The sequence below is a fragment of the Colossoma macropomum genome, unplaced genomic scaffold, assembly GCF_904425465.1.
Source record: "Colossoma macropomum unplaced genomic scaffold, Colossoma_macropomum, whole genome shotgun sequence".
NCBI lineage: Eukaryota > Metazoa > Chordata > Actinopteri > Characiformes > Serrasalmidae > Colossoma > Colossoma macropomum.
The window spans coordinates 32,399,221-32,421,567 of NW_023494799.1; the positions used below are offsets into that span (position 1 = coordinate 32,399,221).

General features: G+C 37.7%; 1 protein-coding gene across 1 annotated transcript; it reads right to left on the minus strand.

Annotated features, from left to right (window-relative positions):
- Nucleotides 1-12,836: 12,836 nt before the first annotated feature.
- foxg1b (forkhead box G1b) lies at nucleotides 12,837-15,475 on the minus strand. The gene has a single exon (XM_036586721.1). It carries the CDS (start codon nucleotides 15,013-15,015, stop codon nucleotides 13,933-13,935), a length of 1,083 nt encoding a protein of 360 aa, XP_036442614.1. The 5' UTR covers nucleotides 15,016-15,475; the 3' UTR covers nucleotides 12,837-13,932.
- Nucleotides 15,476-22,347: the final 6,872 nt, after the last annotated feature.

Here is a 22,347-nt window from a genome sequence, read left to right on the forward strand (position 1 = left end):
CCAAGAGTTGACAAGGCTGAATTCGGCTTCCTGTTTGCCAGCTTCTTGTTTGAATTTTCCCATTCCAACTTAAATAGTGCAGCAGCTACATTTCTATTTCCTATTTCCTTTTAAATGTTGCAGCACTTACATTCAGGCGCCTTCTGTGTGAATTTTCCCATTCCACCTTAAATGGTGCAAGAAGCTGGCAAATAAGAACCTGAGTTCAGCTTCATTTAGAGTTGAAAGGCATGAAATAGGAAGAGCTCTGTTTCTGCCTGATAGGTGGGTAACATTAACTTATTTTTGCTGTTTCACAGAACCAATAGGGTGGTATTGTTTTGTTGCGTTTACTTATGTTATAAAAGCTAATCCCAACTGGTTAGCTTCACAGCAGCAACAGTTTGCTAACATTAGTTACATCACTTGCTGAGTCATTGGTAACTCAATGTTATATCATGGTATTTGTCCTCACAACGTTAACAAAGAGGGTTTGCAACCCAGTGTCGTTCGATTTTGTAATGTATGTCCATGAATTTGGGGGTGGAGCTTCTGAAGGAGCACTGAAGGGAGGGGTGTATTTGTTTTGTTGTTGAGTTCAAATATCAACAATCATTCTCCAGAATCACTTACTGTACCTTTAAGCCAAGCAAGTGCAACTTGATCTATAGCATGGAGGGCAAATAATCCTTCTTTTAGTCTTTGGAGGGACCAGCTTCAATTTTGTGTTCCATTTTTTGGTCCTTTCCACATGCACACAGTGGGCTTGGGCTGCTGCTCCACTTGTAAAGGCTGCTCAGACATGGGCTGTGGCTAGGCTTGAGTGTGTTGAGTATTGAAAACTCTCTCCGTGAGAGGTCAGTGCCAGAGACCTGTTGGGTAGGGTCTGACACCAGATGTTTATTTGGGACATCCTTGGATTCCCTTTTCCAGGCCGATTAAAATGGCGAAGTCCAGTGGGGGAGGATTTTTCCACATTGGGCATCTTAATGGGACACGAACCGCTGATGGGCTAAAAATGTCTGTATTGGTTGGTAAGTGAGGGGAATGTCTTACCATTTGAAGCATCTTTTGAGTGAGTGCAACTCGTCATATGTGTGGTGGGGCTATATTTGATAGAACAGGGACCCAGAGTAGTGGTGTTGAACAGATAGTCCCAGTAACAATGCGTGGTTGCGTTAAGCTGAGTATCCAAGTGATATAGGGAATCCTAGTCTGGACAGAAGGACAGTATTCTGCTACAGAGCATGCAAGGGCCAGTGCTGAGGTAAGCAATGTGGAAGCTGCTGCACCCCATTTAGTTCCTGAGCAGGTTGTTCCTAGACTGCACCTTAGATGCCACTCCTTTCAGAGGTCCCTTGAAGGACAAAGCCCTATCAAGAATTACTCCCAAATATGTTGGGTTGGGAGTATGCTCCAGCATAGCTCTGTTCCCCTGGATTAGTTTAGTTTTTTGGCAGCATTTACATTTTGAAGATGAAACACAGAGAGCAACGGATCAGCGTTCACGCCGCGCCCCCTGTCAGTACCCAGGACTGCCTGGGGAAGCAAATGATCCTAAGCAGACTAAATTCCAGGAGAAGATAGTTTATTAATCCTAAAGGTGTTCTAGCAGAATACATACAAGACCAACATAGAATACATGCAAGTAAGCTAACATATAAATAACAAGACGCCTGAAGGCCAAATCTAGAAATCCTAGTCACAGACCTCAAGTCAAAAAAACACTAATGGGTCCACAACATACAAAATTACTGTCAAACAATAAAAAATGTCAATGTAATTTGCTTATTTACTCAATATTATGTCAGGTTGATGCTTTCAAGGCATGCCTCTCCAACCACTAGCATCTAACATATCACTGTTGTTGGAAGAAAACCTTGTATCTCCAAAATGGTAACTTTACAGGAGAAGGAAGAAATCTAATTTACTTTTAATGAAAGTCAATAGAACCAGACTTTTTTCCTAGTCTTTTTGGGCCGTTTCTTGTGACAAAAATGGAGATACAAGGTTTTCTTCCGACATCAGTGATATTTTACCTAAATGTTTGTTTTCATCTTCATATTTAAGACTATGAATAATGAATATAAATGAACAAATCATAAAGATTATGAATGATAAATATAATAAATATATTATATTGCTCTTAAAAAGATTTTAGAGGGCCCCTCATCCTGCAGGCCCCCCTGCACCAAGGGGTCAGGGCGATTGTACCCCCTCAGTAGTTATGCCGCTCTTCAGTATGCAATAAGAAGAAGAAAAAAGGTGAAGTATAAATGTTATCCATTTGTTAACAAAATTAGTAAACGCCCCAAAGGAGCAAGAAAAATTCATACCATTGCTCATCATAAATACTGCTCTGTACTGTAGTCAGAAAGGTAAATATTTTACCTTACTGTGATTAACAAATGCCCCACAGTTAACAAGATTTTTGCCATTGCTCATATCTACATCATAACTTTTGGTCAATATGCGAACCAAATGCATAAAAAGGTTAAATAAGTTTTTTACCATTTTGCAAACAAAATTTTACCTCATTGTTTCTCACATCACTGATACTGGTCAGTATGCAAGTCAGTAGAAAAAAGTAAAGTGTAAATTTTACCCTTTAGTGAACAAAATATGACCTACAGTAAACAAAAATGTATGCCATTGCTTATCATTGATATTAGTCAGAAGCATAGGGAAAGTAAACATTTGCCCTTTTTGTAAACAAAATATGCCTCAGAGTAAACAAACTTTGCCTCACAGTAAACAAAATTTGCACAAACACATTTTGTCATATAGTAAACGAATGTCGCTCCATTGCTTACCACATTACTGATACTGGTCAGTAATGAAAGAGGCAAATTATTATAGTAAATAGATATATTTACGGTAATTTCCTGCATTTTTTGCAGTGCGTGGTGGCAGTTGTTGGTGAAATTGAATTTAATGCAGACCAACGACTCTCAATTTCTTTTGAACAGATCTTAGTTACGTAAAATGTAGGTGAGAGAGAAAAATGACCACCTTCCTTCTTGGTCCCGCCCTCTCTGTGATCCACATTTACCATCTCGGCACAGGGTTTTGTTTGTTGTTGTGACATCCAGGGCGACAGAGGGTGCAACTAAATAAAAGGAATATAAAGAGAAATGACTGCCGCGTTTGGGACAAACAAGCCAACAAAGGCTTAACAGGGGTCCTTTAACACTGGAGAGAGTCCCCTCTTCAATACATTCCAATGTCGAGACGAGTGTTGCGAAATAAAGCAAGATATAAATACATGAAAGTTCCTAGTATATGATAAGCTTTTATTAAATTCACTAAATATTATATATCACACAGTGTCATTCATTTAATTCCGGAATAATTTTCAAACTGGCAGAATTAAACAGTTATGAAGCTTTTAATAAACCACAGAGAGCAACTGAATGAACTCAGATGCACATTGTTGTCATTTAGTTTGGTTTATTAAACAATGTAACCAATTAATATTATAACTAAATGTAGGGTATTTAGAGCTGTTGTAAATTAACTAATGTTATTTCTAAACAGTTTATATATATGATTATTATAATATTCACTAATTTTGTAATAATAATAATAATAATAATAATAATGATAATAATAGAAGATGAATAACAACCTTGTACAGATTCTCAGAGTGGATGTCTATGAAATCTACTAATTGATCAGATTTCACTTTTTAAGGGGGTGTTGGGGCACATTTCATATATTTTGTGGCCCAAAAACCATTTTCACTTCTAAGCTCTATCAAACACAAAACTCTATCAGAGATGTGTTCAGTGGAAACTTCAACATTCAACAAGCACCAACCTCAAAATGGGCTCAGGATAATTTTTTATAGTTTTAAGTGTCTTTTTTTTTGTGTTCTTTCCACCATAACTCATCAACATTACCTTTGTGCAGTAAAAAACTGGACGTTCTTATGAGCTCTCCAGTGGCTATTTCTGGTTTAGTAATTTTTATTATAAAATACTATCTTACATATGGCTTGAAGCCTGTTCCTTGATTGCAGAGCTGTTAAAGTTATTAACGGGATTTTCTCCAATAATAAAATACTGTGCTACAAAAGTATTCAGATCACTGGAACAATGCGTTGCTTTTCTTAATGCTGTTGGACGTCTTTGTCCTTAAATTGTGGAATGCTTGGCAGAAGATAAGGTGAAAGTAAACTGGTTTCATTTGGAACTGTTGTATTAACTATGATGGCACAGGACCATGAAATTGTTTAAATGCTGTTTTCAGTGTATATGTTTTTAATTTATAATTTTAGCTTACGCAAAAAGTTCAAATTTTAATTACATTCAAACCTAATTTGTGTGTTGAAAAATATAACCTACACATAATTATTATAGAACTGTCAAAATTAGTTCATTTACTATCTGAGGCATAAAAAGAAATACGCTGCGATGGCTGGCAAAAAAATTCAAAAATAAAAAACAAACCACAAGCACACTTAGACACAAGAACCAGAACGTCTTCTTCCTTCTGCCTTTATCCCAAAGGCAGATGATTGAAATAACAAAGACAGAGAATTATTATTTGCCTGTAGCAAAGAACTTTTCATTGCCAGATGTAAATTCATAAAAATATGTGGAAATTCTGAAGCTTTCTTACCTCGACTAGACCAAAAAAACTGAACTATGAAAGAAACCTACCTACATAATGAATGAATGTATATATCACCATGCGATCTTATACAAACCACTCGTCCTTATTTTCATCAGCAATTAGACTGAGCAATGGGGAGCAATATTTATCCTGTTAACATTCATGATAATTACTTATGAATTACATTGTAATTGTCTATAGTGTTTTTTTAGAATGAGCAAATTATCTGCACTGATGACATGATGATTTGTAGATTGTCTACGTGAAAAAAGTAAACACGCCCTCTACAGAGAAGAAACTTAAATATGGCATTTTTCTGTTAACTTTAGTGCACAGTTTCTATTTACTTTCTGGGTTTAATATATTGGAAAAAATGAAACATAAAATATAAAATGAATAACTTCTGCATGTCACATTTTATGTCAATGTGGTAAGTTCAGCAAATAAACAGTAATTGTATATTAAAATGTGCAGAGGTGTGTTCTCTGTAGAGGATGTGTGAACTTGTTTTCACTTAGAAAGTCAATACAGTGTCTCATATATATATATATATATATATATATATATATATATATATATATATATATCATTTAACTAAAATAAAACATTCTGTTTTTAGCGCCAAAGTATCTACTAGAAATTTTACTAAACAGCCATCCAATATGCTTACCTTCTTCATTATATATAACGAAATATAATTTATATATAATATTTTAAATGGCTCTGTTCTTCTGTGACTGGTTCATAGGCAGAAGACTCTTATCTTATTCCTCCTTCTTTTCTCGCCGTATGAAAGACTGCAGGGTGTCCTTCTTTTGCCTTCTGCTTCCTGCTCAAATCCCAAAGACTTCCCTAACTTCACCACGGCTGTGTGGAGCCTCTTCTTTAATGCTGCTCATGGACGTGATGCTCTCATCCACACTAATGTTCACTTTGAAATGTTTTTCCTTTTGAAATGCAATGCAATAGTTATCAAACACCAAAAGCTTACTGGAGTTATGTTTTACTAGAGATCCCCTTCAATATGAAGGACATTCCCATCTTACACCCTTAACAATTTAGGTGCCAAAGGGTTCTTTGGAGAGATGCCAGAGAAGAACTCATTTTAGTTCCCTAAAACAACTTTTTCATGGTAATTGAGATGTATAGTACTGTGCAAAAGTCAAAGACCGCATACCCTTGATTTATTTTCCAGTCAAAATGGCCATTGAAGTTCATTTTTCAGCGAGGAGATCAGACATAAGATAACCTACTTGCATAAAGAGGAGGAAAGTCAAAGGATAATAAGTAATAGAAAAAAAAATTTCCAAAACTGAAGTTCAGAAAATGATTAAAAGGTACAGAGAAAATCAGAAGACCTGGTAGACCTGGTAGACACCAAAACTGTCCCTATCAGTTAAACACCACCTAAAGCTTTCTTCTTTGAGAGAGAGGAGAAAATCAAGCTGCTTCAGATCTGAAAACATCCACAGGTGTTTCTGTCCATCCTTCTACTGTGAGAAGACACCTCAGCGCAATGGATCTGAAAGGATGTGTAGCTGACAAGAAGCCTCACTGAGAAAAGGACACAGACAAACATGATGAAAAAAGTGGCTGCTGGTGTTTTTAGAACAATGGACTGACCACCTCAGAGTCCAGGCCTCAACATCACTGAATGTGTTTGAGATTACTTGGATTGTGAGAAGCAGGAATTGTAACCAACTCCTAAAAGTTTGGAAAAATATCTCTCAGATTTCATTGAAAAACTGAAAGCAAATCACTTTAAAAAAATATAAACTAATAATAATAAAAGCAAAGGGTGGACTGAAACTGTAATTTGTTTAGTTTTTGAGGCTTCTGTGTAATTTTCTATTAGATATATCGCTGTTATCAGAAGAAAACCTCGTATCTCCAAAATGGTAACTTTACAGGAGAAGGAAAAAAACCTACTTTACTTTTAATGTAAGTCAATGGAACGAGGCTTTTTTCTAAGTCATTTTAGGTCATTTCTTTTGGTCCATACTTCATGAAGTTTACACACAAAACTGAAAAACAAAAATGGAGATACGATGTTTTCTTCTGACAGCAGTGATATGTTTTCTGCTTTTTTCCTGACACTTAAAATGAGTAACTTGTAAATAATGGTCGTTTTGACTGGAAATCAAATAAGTGAATGCTGGTCTCTAACTTTTTACAGGCGTGCAGAACTGTAAATTCTAAGGAAGCTCCACATAATGTTCCTACAACTGTACATCCGAGCCAGGAACCATTCAGGAACCTTTTTATTTAAGAATGTCAGTGTTTCTGCCTTTGTCCGGTTTGAATGTTTGAATATGCGCTATTTAAGATAGATCTTAAATAAATTAGTAATTAGTGGCTTCATTACAAAGCTTTTCGTTACTGGCAGTAAAGCGAACAAAAGTCCACCAATGACTGAGTGAATCTCAATAACAGCAGCGCAGACTTCCATGGACAAAACATTAATAATCGGATCAATATTCCATGTTCAGGAGTGGCAGAGTTTATGCTATCGAAAGCTCAGAGGAGCTATAGCTATTATAATGGGACATTGCGTGACAATGGTCCAGAAGGGAAGGAGGTCCTTTAAGGTAACGCTGAGCACCTTAGTGCGCATGCGCAGCGTTGTCACTTGGAGCTTTTGTACCAGGAGCTTTGGAGGTTAGGCTCGAAGTGTGAGGGTTAAAAACGGACCATTACTTCTCAGCCTTCTAATCCCTTTCCAGTGGAGGTGTTGCCATGGGGCCGTCCTACTAGCATGCAGGACTGAGGTGCTGCCTTCAAAATGCCGCTGGGTTTGCTGATGAGACAGGCCGAGGCGGTAACCAGCATCTGCTTTAGAGATTTAAACATTTTTGGCATTTCTTTTTTTGTTTGTTTGTTTGTTTGTTTGTTTGTTTTTAGAGATTGTAAGGTCTGCCCTCTTGAACTGATCTTGATATGCAAGATCTAGTCCTTCCAGCTATTCCTTGATCCATGTTGTTTATGCCAACGTTTTAATTTTTTTAATAAATATCATTAACATTGTAAAATTAACTAGTCATTCATATACATGTAAGTTCTGTTATAATGTTCATATACAGGAAATTGTTCACAAAACGTCTCTGAACCACATTAAAAATAACATATAAAATACATATTATACCTACATATTATCCTGTGTAACTGGTGCTCAGCTCTTCTTTTGTATTATGCTGAAAAAGATTTATGGTAAAATTTACAGTACATATTTAAAGTACTGTATATTTACTGTAAACAGTAATTACTGTATATTAGATTTAAAATTATTTACTGTAAATGTACAGTACTTTACTGGCAACTCTGCTGCCAGTGAAATACCATAAATTGCGTTGTCTAGTATGGTACTGTAAAACAATGCATCACCCATGCCCAGTCTACAGTATTATCAGGTAAAATAACAAACCAGTATTTTACTGTAAAAGAAATACTGTAAATTGACAGCAATCTTTAGACAATTTAAAAAATATTTCCCTTGTCAACAAAAACAAAAATGTCAGCTCAACATATGATGAATTCCACCAGTTTTCAGGGGTCATAATATCTACATTGCAAACAAAGCCAATTTATTTACTGTCCAAAATGACCAGTGAACTTGACACAGTCTTGCAAGTTTTTATATGTAATGTTGATGATGGAGAAATAGTGTAAATCTGAAAAAGGATGTTTTCTTTGGGGACTATTTTGCTTTACATCACCCTGCACATACCCCTCCATATATATATATATATATATATATATATATATATATATATATATATATATATATGTGTGTGTGTGTGTGTGTGTGTGTGTGTGTGTGTGTGTGTGTTACAAAACAATGTCTCTGACATCAGGCAACGTATTTGCAGCACAATTATTGTGAAATTGTGACTTTCAGATGCAACTCTTTAAATCCTTTGGATATCTGGTTCCTATCACCTCCACTGTGGCCAATCTAGAACAGAGCATTTCACACCAAACCACTCTGAGCAATTTTGTTTACATCTTAATCATTTAATTATGCAGAATTTTCTCAGAATTATTGGAATTCCCCCGCTAATGCATAGGCAGTTTTCAGTATTTTACCCCAAAATAAAAGCAAACATTTACACCCTGCACTCTTTAAAAACAGTTGTTCCAAAATGGTTCTTGGCTTGACGTGTGTACTAGGAACAGGCGGGTATTGGTACACAGTGCTTATGTCATGGAGGATCTTTGACTTTAAAAGGGTTCTTCAGACTTGTACATCTCATTTACTAAACTGGTCCTTTGAAGACCCATCCATTTAAAAGTTGTTTTGGGAATCAAAAGTGGATCTTCTACCGCAGTCCTAAGTTCAATGACATGTACAGGGGTACAGGGTGGTCATGATCAGGTTGATAATGTTTGTGTCTCCATATTCAGACTGTTTTGACTGGTTGAGTGTTGGTAAAGGGTGTAAACCCACTGCGCTGGGCCTGCAGGCTCTATAGATGTGAAGAACGGATTACATCCAGTTTTGTTAGCAGTGACCTGGGGAAGGAAGTTGTTTAGTGTGCCGCAGTAGTAATCTCTGAACCCCTGAACTCGTCCGCACCCTCACACTGAAGGGGGGCATTTCCTTGCATGTCACAGCTTGGTTTCCGAAGCTTTTGGCTTTTCTAACGAGAGACATTTGAGAAGAGAGGAGGAAGAGGAGCAAATTGGATTAGTGGCATTACCTACAGCTTACACAACCTTACTGCAGCCATTGTTTGATCAAATAGAGGACTAAACCAGACCGAGGCCCAAATCAGACACGGTGGCGTATTTCTGTTTGTGCTAGTTTGTTTGGTTTAAAACAGATTTTTGGGCCTGTAATTATGTCAGACATAATTGCATCATATTTAATAGTATTTTAATATAGACATATACATATATTGTCTTGTATACATTTTTGTATAGACTACAATATACAACATATATAGAATTTATAACATACAGTGGTGCAAAAGTTTGAACATCCCTGGTGAAATTACACTTTTTTTTTCTCTACAGGGAACAAGCTTAAAAATTACCTTTTAAAATACATTTTAATGTACACTTGATCATACTGGAAAAACAAACTCTTTATGTTAAATTAAGCAAATAAACCGTAAAAGTGCAAAGTGTGTTCTCTGTAGAGGATGTGTTCAATTATTTTCACCAAACATTTCATTTCATGACTATTTCAATCATAGTCATTTGACTACAGTGCATACCTCTTTATTTATATGTATACAGTGGTATGCAAAAGTTTGGGCACCATTGGTCAAATTACATGTTTTGTGAAAAGAAATTAATGTAGTATTTTTTATAAAAAAAAAAGGTATTATATATTGGTATATATGTGTACAAACCCCGTCAATAATACCTTTATTGTAAAAAAAATCTGTTTTGTTTCCATTATATTGTTCTGAATACATTTGTGTGTGTGTGTGTGTGTGTGTGTGTGTGTGTGTGTGTGTGTGTGTGTGTGTGTGTTTGTTATTGTTTGTTTTGCTCTCAGTTGGAAACAGTAAGTGTTGACACAAACTTGCTTCACTACAGTAAGAATGTCAAATTGATATATGACATAATTGATACTTCACAGGTGCTCCTGCTTCCCACTTGTGCTTTGGCAGGTAAGTGATAAACAGCTGTAACAACTGAAGGAAACTGTTGACGTAACGTATATTTTATTTAAGCTAATGCACGTATTTAAAGCAAGAATGGCATGTATAATAATGTTTTATATATATATATATATATTTTAAATATATATGCATACATACATGTGTGTGTGTGTGTGTGTGTGTGTGTGTGTGTGTGTGTGTGTGTGTGTGAGAGAGAGAGAGAAAGAGCGAGAGAGAGAAGCTACGTACGTTTAAAAGCTACGTATCTGGGCAGTAAGTGTTTATTATTTAGCTCAGAAAAAAACACTCATTTTAGAATAAATACAAATAACATTAATAAGTAGTGATTTTATGTATGACCGCGTGCTCATTTAGCCATTTCCAAACCTTTACCAAACCTCTCCTCATGGCCAAATTTCCCTCTCCTTTGGCAAATTTAAACTTCATTATATTAAATCAAATGTTCTGGTGATGAAATGTAATAAATGTGTGCGATGGTTTTGTTGACCAAACTAGCTATCAGCTATTATTTCAAAATAAGAACTGCTTGTTTCTTTTTATTGTTTTATTGTATTTATATTTATGGGTTTAAATAATGTGCTTAGGTGCGTAATTTATATATATATATATATATATATATATATATATATATATATATATATATATATATATATATATATCGCTGCTTATTGATCTATATATTTTATTTTATACAACTTGTGTGAAGTTTTATTAATTTATTTATTCAACATTTGTAACCCGTTCCTAGCATTACGGAGATTCACCATGTGTTCTTAGTGTTCGCGATGAGCTTTGCTGGTTTCGCTGTAATTGTGTTAGAGCTGGGTGGACAGCTCGGGTCCTGGAGGCCTGGTGTCCAGCACAGTTTCCTGCTTAAACACACCTTATTCAAGTCATGTATTAATTGTCAGTATTGCTGGATGTGTGTAAGTAGAGGGACCACCAGGCCCTCCAGGACCGGAGTTGTGCGGCCCTGAGTTAGAGAGGGCAGAACCCCTCGCGCTGATTCACAGTCCTTTATAGCGGATATGAATATATATTAAAGACAATAAAGCAGTGCAGAGCGAGGAGGACCGGATAGTTTGGACCTTAAAGAAGAGCGAGAGGAAGATCTGCCCGCCACGGCGAGTGTATTTATTTATTTAATCGTTCCTGTAGTAACATGTATGATATTCGCCTTTTCTTTTATAAACTCTCTTGTCTGATGAGCTGAAGGCCGGACCGTGAAGCCCCCTGCCCTCAGAGCGGGTCGGTGCTTCTAAATAAAGGTTCTGTGCAGGTACGTTTTTTGTTCATCAAGGCACAAACGATGTAAATGTTGCCTCAAAGGTACAACAGTGGTTGTAAGGCCCAACTGTGTACCTTAATGAGGTTTTTCCAGGTGAAAAGTACATATTTGTATCTTTTTAAAGTTTTAAAACAGAACAGTAAAATAAAAAGCCTGGAGGCGAGACGGGGTGTGTGGAGTCAGTACAGCTTAGAAAACATAATTTCAATGGATTATGATACAATTATGTTCCCAGACTAAAGATACTGAGATGTACCCTTGAGGGTCCCACCCCAGTGACAGCGCCGTACCCTTATTTCTGAGAGTGTAGTTCCGAATCTGAACCAGGTGTGTGTGAAGTGTCCGATCACTGCGCTGAAGCTCATGTGCGTTAGTGCATTATTTCTGTTAATAAAGTAGCGATGCATAAACCACTAATCAACACTATAGAATCTATATGCATCCGTGTGACGCAGTTCTGTGTACAGTCGAGTCTGTAATTAATACAAGTGGGGCTGCAATATTACAGCATATGCTGGAGCGCAGAGTCCGCGGGGCCTAAAGGCTACAGTTAGCAAGTGCTAACTCAACAGCGCTGCATCAACACACACAGTGACGCTTCAGTAACTGTAGGTTTGAATAAAATCCTACAGTGTTGAATTACAGACAATATGAGAGTAAGTTGTTGTTATTGTTGTTTACATTAATAACAGGCCACATAATAAAATATTCACTGCCTATAAATATGACCTCCTGACTGGTGATGATGTTGCACATTTGTTGTTGGTTTATTTGCGTTTTTGTAATAAATGCGCAGCTAAAAAGCTCCAGTTTTTGCTTGAACATCTACAATCAACTCTGACAGTGGTTTTAACACCTGATAAACGCTGTAAACTCAAAAGTCATGTTACTGTATGAAGCAGCAACACGGCTCTGAGTCTCACGTGCCTGGAATGTATACTTTTATGGATGTTTCTGATGTTTCAGTGGATTTTTATTAGCAGACATGCCTAATCATCAGACACTCAACAAGCCATGAAAGAAAGTCAGTTTTACGTTATGGAGAGACGTTTTGGTGAGATTAGCATCTGCTACTACCAGATTATGTAGCTGCACGTGCCACAAGAAATGCACTCTGTGTTAATACAGAAATATTACAATACTTTATTTCTTTGTTCTGAACCAGGTTCAGCATTTCTGTACAGAAAAGTAATAATAATAATAATAATAATAATAATAATAATAGTAATAATAATAATAACCAAAACCAACAAACTAGTACAAACGCACACTGAATGCCTAACGGTTACTAAAGGTGCAAAAAATGAAAAAACAAAAAAAAAATCAAGCTACAGTTTACAAACCGAGTTTCTCCACCGGATCAAACACGAGATAATCCGAAGGGAAAATGCAGGCTGGAGGTGATGGTGGGCGAGGCGAGCAAATGACAGAAAAAAGGACACAAGAAATGCCACAGCAGTGACAGGGAAGGTCAATGAAGGTGTTAAAAACAAAAACAAAACAAAAAAAAAAAACCCACAGTCATCAAACTGCCCAACAGCCGGAATATTGCTACTGTGATAAAAACAACACGGCCATGTGGCCTCTCAGTGGCCGAGCTATGGACACTGTGCTGCGTAACACTGACAGCCTAAAGTCATTAGGTTTAACAGTCAAATCAGCACATGCATCTCTAATGTCACTGCGACACAAAGTGCGGCTCTCAAAGAGCTTTAAAGACACACTGTACCCTTAGATTCCTCACACACGAATCCTAAAGGCCCACACCCCTCAAAAATGCCCTCTCTTACCAAATAAGAGGTAAATCAGTGGGTAAACATTGCATATCATCTGATAGCTTGAACACACATTGCTAAATTCATTGTCAGGACGCATAAAGACCTGAGGTTTTTTTTTTTTTATCTTAAAAACCTTCTCCGTTTGTCAACCCTGAATGAACGTGTTAAGGCGCATTCACAGTACGGGACGTTCAGTAATCACAGAGGAGGAGAGTAAGAGCCATAAGAGCCAGCTAGTTACTAATATAAAGGACCAAGATTCATAGGATGGAGAGAGAGGGAGAGAGAGAGAGACACGTTCTCAACATGTTCAATAAATACAAAAACGTGGATTGTCATTCACAAAGATTTTTTTTAAATAATAATAATAATAACGATAATAATAATAATAATCATACAAAACACATATATATGTATTGCCTTTGGCGTGACATCATACTACTGGTACAAAATTATTTCTATATTTTAAATAGATATAAAAAAAGAAGAAAAAAAACGAACACTCTAATTGGACCCAGAGTAGATCCTTGCGGAACGCAAAAAAGGGAGAACTTGTGTGTTTCGTGTTGTTGGGGACACGTGAAGGGTCCTGGGAAAGTTTTATTCGGATCTTTTAGCCCCGACAGGCTCCTCGCAGCGCTCAGCTGAGGAACGAGCTCGGTGCCACCCGTTTGTGGTGCGCGAGCACTCCAGAAAAGCCGCTGGAAAGCGTGGAGGAGAAAGACGGCAAGCTAGTTCTTAAGGACTCCGGGGAGCTGCTGGAGATGCCGTATCCTGGCGCGCTCTGCAGGGCCTGGGGCTGCTGCGCCCCGGCCACGAAGTAGCCATCGTGCCCTGCTAGTAGTCCAGCCGGGGGCGAGCTGACGCTGTAGCCACCGACGGAAGCGCCCAGCACGGGGCGCCCAGCCACGTCCCCGTTGGAGATGCCCTCAGCGCCGGGCAGTAGCGAGCTGTACGCCGCCGCGTGTCCCTGGTTGAGAAAGCCGTGCGCCGAGCCGTTGTAGTGCGGGTGATGGTGGTGGTGGTGGAGGGGCAAGAAGGGCGACAGCTGCCAGTAGAGGGGATTGCTCGCGCGCTCGCCCAGCCCCAGTCCCAGGGGCGCGAAGCGGAGCCCCCTCTTCATCACCAGCTTCCCTCGCGAAGTGGCCGAGCGCCGGCGCAGCTTGCCCGTGGTGCCTCCGATGAAGACGTCGTCGCTGGACGGGTCCAGCATCCAGTAGTTGCCCTTGCCCGGGTCGTCGTAGTGGCGCGGCACCTTCACGAAGCATTTGTTGAGGCTCAGGTTGTGGCGGATGGAGTTCTGCCAGCCCTGTTTGTGCTCCCGGTAGTAGGGGAAGTTCTTCATGATGAACTCGTAGATGCCGTTGAGCGTGAGCCGCTTCTCGGGACTCTGCCTGATGGCCATCATGATGAGCGCGTTGTAGCTGAACGGAGGCTTGTCGTGTTTGCCTCCTTTGCCCTGCTGCTGATGTTGTTGTTGTTGCTGTTGTTGTTGTTGATGCTGATGATGCTCCTGCTGCTCGCCGTCCGCTCCCGCGTGCTCGTGCTCGTGCTCTTCCTCGTCGTCCCTGGGTCGCTCGCGCTCCGGAGACTCCCCCTCCATCCCCGCGGGTCGCTCCGGGAGCCCGGCGCCCTCCTCCTCCAGCTTGGACGGTAGCAGGAGGCTCTTGATGCTGAACGACGTCGACTTCTGAACCATAGTGTGCTCCCGCTGATCTCCCATGCCCCGCAAAAAGGAAATAATAATAATACGAGCAGTTATAACGACAACAGATCCGTAGAAAATCGCAAACGGGTCACGCGCGCTTGGACGGAGGAGACATCGCCGCACGCATGACGGGGCTTCGAGGACGCAGGAGTCGAGAAATTACTAATTAAGCAGCATTAAGCAGCAGCAGCGGCTCATCGCGGGCTGAAGGTGGAGGGGAGGAGGAGGAAGAGGAGGAGGAGGAGGAGCTGGGAACTTGGTGAGAAATGTTTTCGCGCTACGCGTTCCTGCTTTCTGACTTTATCCCGGAGCTCGGGCGCCTGACGTGGCCGCTGTAGGAGGGACGGAGATACACTCAGCATTCATTCATATACACGCTCACAGTGCGCGTTAGAGAGCAGTCTGCTCCTATTCTGTCGTGTGGGAGGCGCTTTGGCAACGTTACTAACAGCTTAAGCCTCTCATTTGTTTGTTTGTTTGTTTTTTATTTGTTGTCTGTAAACGTGCACGCCCTAGAAAACACATCAGCAACACTGGCACATGTAAAAAAAAAAGGGAAATCAATGTCAGTCATAAACGCACCCACAACTGCTGAATGACCAGCATGCTCTTATTGCTGCATGTACAAAGTTAACAGTGTGGACCTTTTCTTATTCATTTACTTATTTGTTTGGTTACATGCGTGAGTAAATATCCACATACGAAAAAATCAATAACTGCAAGAAAAGTCAATAGGATTTGGACTAAATATCGATCTGTTTGCTGTGTTGTATATTTCCTTAACATATATATATATATATATATATATATATATATATATATATATATATATATATATATATGTGTGTGTGTGTGTGTGTGTATATTTATTCATTCATTCCTTAATTTATTTATTTATCCTTAAGTGTCGTGGTCGGTGAACGTGCACACAACTTTAAAAACAGATTTATACCTGTTTTTAACTGGATTAAAATACTGATGTGTTTCCTCTCTGTATGAGATTAGAGCGCCTCTAGTGGCTGCAGATACGAATAGCAGAGCAGTATTGTTTTTCCCACCCGTATTCGACAAATCCGCCCACCTGCACCACGATTGGCTAGTAAGTCACGCTCAAGCGCAGGCGCACGCGTTCTAGAACACTTTTGAGTCTGGACCTCTAGCTAATCATAGTGCAGGAGACGCGACGCGACCAGCCAGTCACAGCGCAGAGAGGCGGGGTTTGTCTGAATACGGGTGGGAAAAGAAAACAACGCCGGTACGCGTGCTATCTATTTCTCCTCTCTTCACGCTCTGAGAGCTGCCAGGTCTGAGCTGGAGTCACTGTTAGGAGCCTCCCAGAAATAAAGCAGCGACAGATTTAAAAAGTTTTAAAGTGTTTTAATAAGCTCGATTTTTGCGGTTTGTGCACTTTTGCCAAAGGTGGTCGCATTCACGCGCTCACAGTTGAGGAGCCGCAACTGTCTTAGAAATGCGAACTGACAAACACTCTTCAAACAGAAAACAGATCAGAGTCAGAAAACAACACATTCTGCCTCTGAATACTCATCAGCGTGTTGAGGTGGAGACACGTTTGCGATATTTGAACGCAGAGAAAACAACACGACACACAAAGTGTTAAAACAGATGACAAGTAATTGTGTTGTTATTGAACACATCGCTTCTTAGAGTTTAGAAAATACAGCGTGTGATTTTTCCTTTTTTCTCTTTTTCCTTTTTTATTTTAAGCAAATTTAAATTCTGATCAATAAATTTAACCTTTTGCGTTTATTTGGTGACTTTATTTTAATGTTACATCGATGTTCGTCATTTTTTAGTATTTTTTAGATTTATTTATTTATTTATTTGTTTGTTTATTTATTTGATGGCGCGGATATTTATCACTTATTGTATTTAACATCACTTTGTAATCCCGTTTGTTTCCTCGGGGTTTGATTTAAGGTCTTTCTTTTTTTTTTTACTAATTGACTAATTTAATGTCTTTTTGCTGCTTCTCAAATAGTGTCGGTCTGTTTTATCTGGAGAGAATCATTCACAAATCTGTTGAATGAAGCTTTTTCATCCCGCTAAATTTACCGGTTCGTGTTGAACTGGAGGTTGACCGTCTCGCGCACGCGCTGCATAAATGTTCGATATTTTATTATTTTTACAGTGAATGTAATTACATATATATCTTGGTTCTTAGTCCACATTTAGAGTTTTGTCCAACGCAACGAATAAAAAACTCGCTCAGTTTAAAGTAAAACGTTTTAAAATAAAATATTAATAAATTAATGTAATATAATATTATTAAACGAATTCATAAATTATTTTGAACTGAGAAAAGGATCTATTTCTTCACCCACTGATGGAATTTAAAAGTTGTTTATGATGTTATGATGTAAATTGCTGAAGGATGACGTTGATGGATGCGTCAGTGTAACTTCATTATGAAACACGTTTAAAGGCACATATTTCTGGTTTCTACTGCAGACATTTAGAAACAGCCCGAGGCGTCACAGTCAGTGTAACTGTTTCTAAACCAGTTTCTTTTTCCATATCTGAACAGGAAGTCATTAGCAGAACGGAATCGGCTCAGCTCCTAAACTAACATTATTATTTTACACCTTTTCATACATTCACGTAGAGATTCTTTATGACGTACTTGCACGTGTGATTGTCCGACCAAAACCTTTATAAAGCCTTTATAAATCAGTAACATATTGCTGTTAAAATATATTGAAAATACATAGGTTTAAAATGCCTTTTAAAACAGAAGTATGTGAACACTAGAAACTCAGGCTATAATGTTAACAACATGGAGGCTGAACTGAACTGATTATGCAGCTTTTAAACGTTTTAAAAAGTAACTGGGTTAACTTGCAATGTTGAGTTCACTGAGCCTCGAATAATAAGTGAACACAAATTATTCTTTGTTAATCTAATATTACAGCTTCAGTCAACTCAACATTTCACATTAACCTGGTTATGTTTTTAAAAAGTGTAAAAGCTGCATCATTTTTATGAGGACAAAAAGTGTAAGATGTGGCCTAAAACTTTGTTCTAAGGAAGGAAAAACAAGACCAAGTCTCTTCAATTCCAGAAGGACCCCCTCCTTTCCCCCTTTGCCCACCTCCTCCACAGACACACAGAGGACTCACTCAACCCTATAAATATCACTGTAAAAAGTGGCTCCTCAGAACTACCTAAAATAATTACTTAATATGGTAACAAGCAACTGAAATAGATTTTATTCAACTCATAATTCTTTGACTGGAAGAGTCCTTCATTCAGAGTGTTTATTTAGGCTGAATAAGACAAGTTAATTTACTTTTTACCACAAGACATTTTTTAGGTTGAATTCAGGAGCCATTTTTGCTCTGGTCAAACACAGTAAGATTTGATTGGTAAACGTTTTTTTCTCTCTCTCAGGCAGGAGTTCACATCTCAGGCTATAAACACACGATCTTTATCTCCCTTAAAAACCTCATAAAATAGAGTTCTGAGTATAAACCCCAACAAAATGTCTGAGAATAAGAGCTGAGCAGGTAATGTCTGGTTATAATTTTTTTTTGTTCATAAATGCTGTTCCATATTTAATTTTTAAAAGAACTGGATTTACATGTTAACATGCCATAAAATATGAAGCCTCCTGCACTTACGCACTCAAAAACTACAAAAAAGAGGCGCGGTCTCTGTCACAGGTGGAACACCTCACTTCACTGTACTGTAAAAAATGGCTCGTCAGATCAACCTAAAAAAGTACTTCATGTAGTAGCAAGCAACTAAACTAGTTTTATTCAGCTCAAAATATTACATCAATTCAAAGTTGTTTAGGGTGAATAAAACTAGTTAATTTACTTTTTATTTTTATTTAGGTTGAATTGATGAGCCATTTTTGCTCTGATTGAACACAATACGATTTGATGGATAAACATTTTTGCTCTCTCTCAGGCAGGAGTTCACATATCAGACTATAAATACAGCTTCAACTGTGCCTCTGTATCTCCCTTAAAAACCTCATAAAGTATAAAATATATCAAAGCATCTAGAAATAAGAGCTGAGCAGGTAATGTCTAGTTATAAAATGTTTTTGTTCATAAATGCTGTTCCATATTTCATTTTTAAAAGAACTGAATGTACATGTTCACATACCAAAATATGAAGCCTCCTGATTTGAACTGCCATTAAACACTCACAGAAAAAAAGGCACAAAAAAAGGTGTGGTCACTGTCAAAGGTGGGACACCTCACTTCACTGTACTGTAAACAAATGGCTCATCATATCAACCTAAAAAAATACTTAATGTAGTAACAAGCAACTAAACTAGTTTTATTCAACTCAAAATATTACATCAATTCAAAGAATCGTTCACTCAAACTGTTTATTTAGGCTGAATACAACTAGTTAATTTACTTGTTACCACATTAAGTAATTCTTTTAGGTTGAACTGAGGAGCCATTTTTACAGGGTGGTGCGGTACCTTTAAGGGTCTTCAGTGCCTTTTATAGGGAACATAACTGTACCATAATCCATTGTAATTATATTTTCTAAGTTGTACTGACTCCACACACCCCGTCTCGCCTCCAGGCTTCTTATTTTATTGTTCTGTTTTAAAACTTTAGGTTATGAAAAGGTACAAATATGTACTTTTCACCTGGAAAAAAACTTGTTTAAGGTTCACAATCAGACCTTAAAACCACTGTTGTACCTTTGAGGCAACATTTACATTGTTTGTACCTTGATGAACGAAAAATGTTCCTGCACAGAACCTTTATTTCTAACAGTGCAGTTTTATTCGACTTAAACAATTACTTTGAAACAGTTCTTCATACAAAGTATTTATTTAGGTTGAATAAAACTAGTTAATCTACTTGTTACCACATGAAGTACATTTTTAGGTTGATCTGCTGAGCCACTTTTTACAGTGAGTGTGGTGTTTGTAATATATAGTTGCAGAAAATATCTAAATGAAATGTAAATGAAGTGTCAGTGAAAATGACTTTTTCTAAAGAGGATAAACTTCATTGTGATATTTGTCTGCTAATTTTAGTGCACAATTGCTGAGACTAATATATTGGAAATAAAGAAAGTATAAAATACAAAATGTGTCATAACTTTCTCACAAGCCACAATATAGTTTATATAGTTTATTTATTTTCCCAAGTTGTTAAATTCAGCAAATGAGCAGCAGTTGTGCTTTGAAGTGTGCAGAAGTGTGTTCACTGTAGAGCGTCTGTTCACTAATTTTCACTTAGAAAATCAACACTTAATTTGACCAGGACGCCCAAACTTTTGCACACAACTGTAGGCTCTGCATGTTAAAGCTACTCTTTATACAATCCCCCATTCAAATTACTAAAGCTTTGTCTAAAGTTTGGGAGCTTCCTCTCTTCCTGTGAAATGTTTCTCGTAAGTTTTGATTTTCACTGTTACTTTTCTGTTCAGGAAAAATTAATTGCAAATGTTTTGTTACCATAAAAGAGCTGTTAATCCTTATTAGTGTATATAGTTGTGTATTTTGCAGCACTCAGCTGCTTGTTAGTGTCTTTTTTATCACGACAATGATTTGACCATTTAGGACTCGCAAACCAACTAAGAAAACATGCAGTTATTAAAAAAAACATTTGAAAAGTATAGAAAAGATATACTCTGAAAAAGATAGTTCTTCAAGGGTTCTTTAGTAAAGAAAATGGTTCTATATAGAAATTTTATCACACAAAGAACCCTCTGCATGCTTAAATGGTTTTTTGCATGGAGAAATGTTTCTTCAGATTGATGGAGAATGTGTTGTATATGGTTCTGTGTAGCACCAAAAAAGGTTTTTACAATGTTACAAGCTATACACAACACATTCTCCATCAGTCTGAAGAACGCTTTTACCATGCAAAGAACCATTTAAGCATGCAAAAGATTCTTAGAATGTTCACGTTTCTATATAGAACCATTGTCTTTACTAAAGAACCCTTGAAGAACCATCTTTTTTAGACATCCCCAAACTTAGAGACTCATTTAATGAACCGTTTACATTTACTCTTCAAAATAAAAGTGCCAGAAGGGATTCTGTAATGTGATGTTATAGAAGGACCACACTTTTGTTTTCCTGAAGAACCTGTCAATGGACAGTTCTTTTGTAAATAAGATGTATAAGTGAAGAACCTTTCAGGTTCCACATAATGTAAAGTTTTTTGGTTTTTTTTTTTTTTGCTTATTTAGAAATAATACTTTAATAAACATCTGATGTTTGTTATCTGGAAGACTGTTCTCCTATCTCCTCCAGGGCTAACAGCTTGTAATAAGAGCACATCCACTTCAGGTGAAAACATTTTGCAAACTGAAAGGATTTTATTAAATCCTTTCAGTTTGCAAAAATCCAGTTTGGATTTTTATTGAATAAAACTAGTTCAATTATTCTGAGTGCAGCACAAAAGACCCATTATTGTTATATAAGGTAACTCGTATCGTACACAGTCGTGTGTAAATGTTTGGACCCCTGGTTGAACTACATGCTTTTGTTGTGAAAATAAGTTAACACATCCGTAACACACCCGTAATACAGTCTTAAATATGGTATTGTTTTATTTATTTGTTTGTTTGTTTTGCAAATTTTAGTGCTTCTATTTTTGCTAAGTTTGCAAAACTGGAAATACATAAAACATAAAATATGCCATAACTTTTGCACATACATACATATACATACATCATCTAGACCGCTTATCCTTCTGGCAAAAAAAAAGTAAGTGTGCATTAAAAAGTGTTTGCTCTGTAAAGAATGTGTTAACCTGTGTCCACTATGTCCGACCAGGGGCGTCCAAACTTTTGCATACGACTGTAGGTCTGGCTCTATATTCCACACTGGAACAGTAAAAACCCTTACTATGCAAACCTCACAGTCAGCAGCGTGGACATCAAAGATGGATGATAACTAGCTCACTTTCCTCCGTTATATAGAAATCGATGGATTGATGCATTGTTATTTTCTGTGACAGCATCTGTACAGCTGTGCTGTTGGTCACAACTCTGACTTCTAAGGTTCATCATTTTTGACCAAGAGTTCATCAAAACAGAGCCTAACACACTTCAGTTCTTATGCTCATAGACGCTGGAGGTACTAAGAAGTTCTACTTCAGTTCTGTTAGACCAGAGTCGCCATCCATCCTCAGACCTAGACCTGAAGAGAAAATCTTACTCGATCACACATCAGCCCAGTTTAGCAACACCTGCAAACCAACATTTCTCACCTTCTCTGCAGGTGGAAGCTGCTTTAAGCTGACCTGAAAAGACTTTTACGGTGTATCTTACAGTGGTTAATATTAGGTTTGATTATTATTGGACCTGGTTTTGAAAGAACGTTGAACATCTGCTTTTTAT

What these genes read in the sequence shown, in the direction of transcription:
- foxg1b (XM_036586721.1), bottom strand. Translation starts at nt 15,015, where the DNA reads ATGGGAGATCAGCGGGAGCACACTATGGTTCAGAAGTCGACGTCGTTC.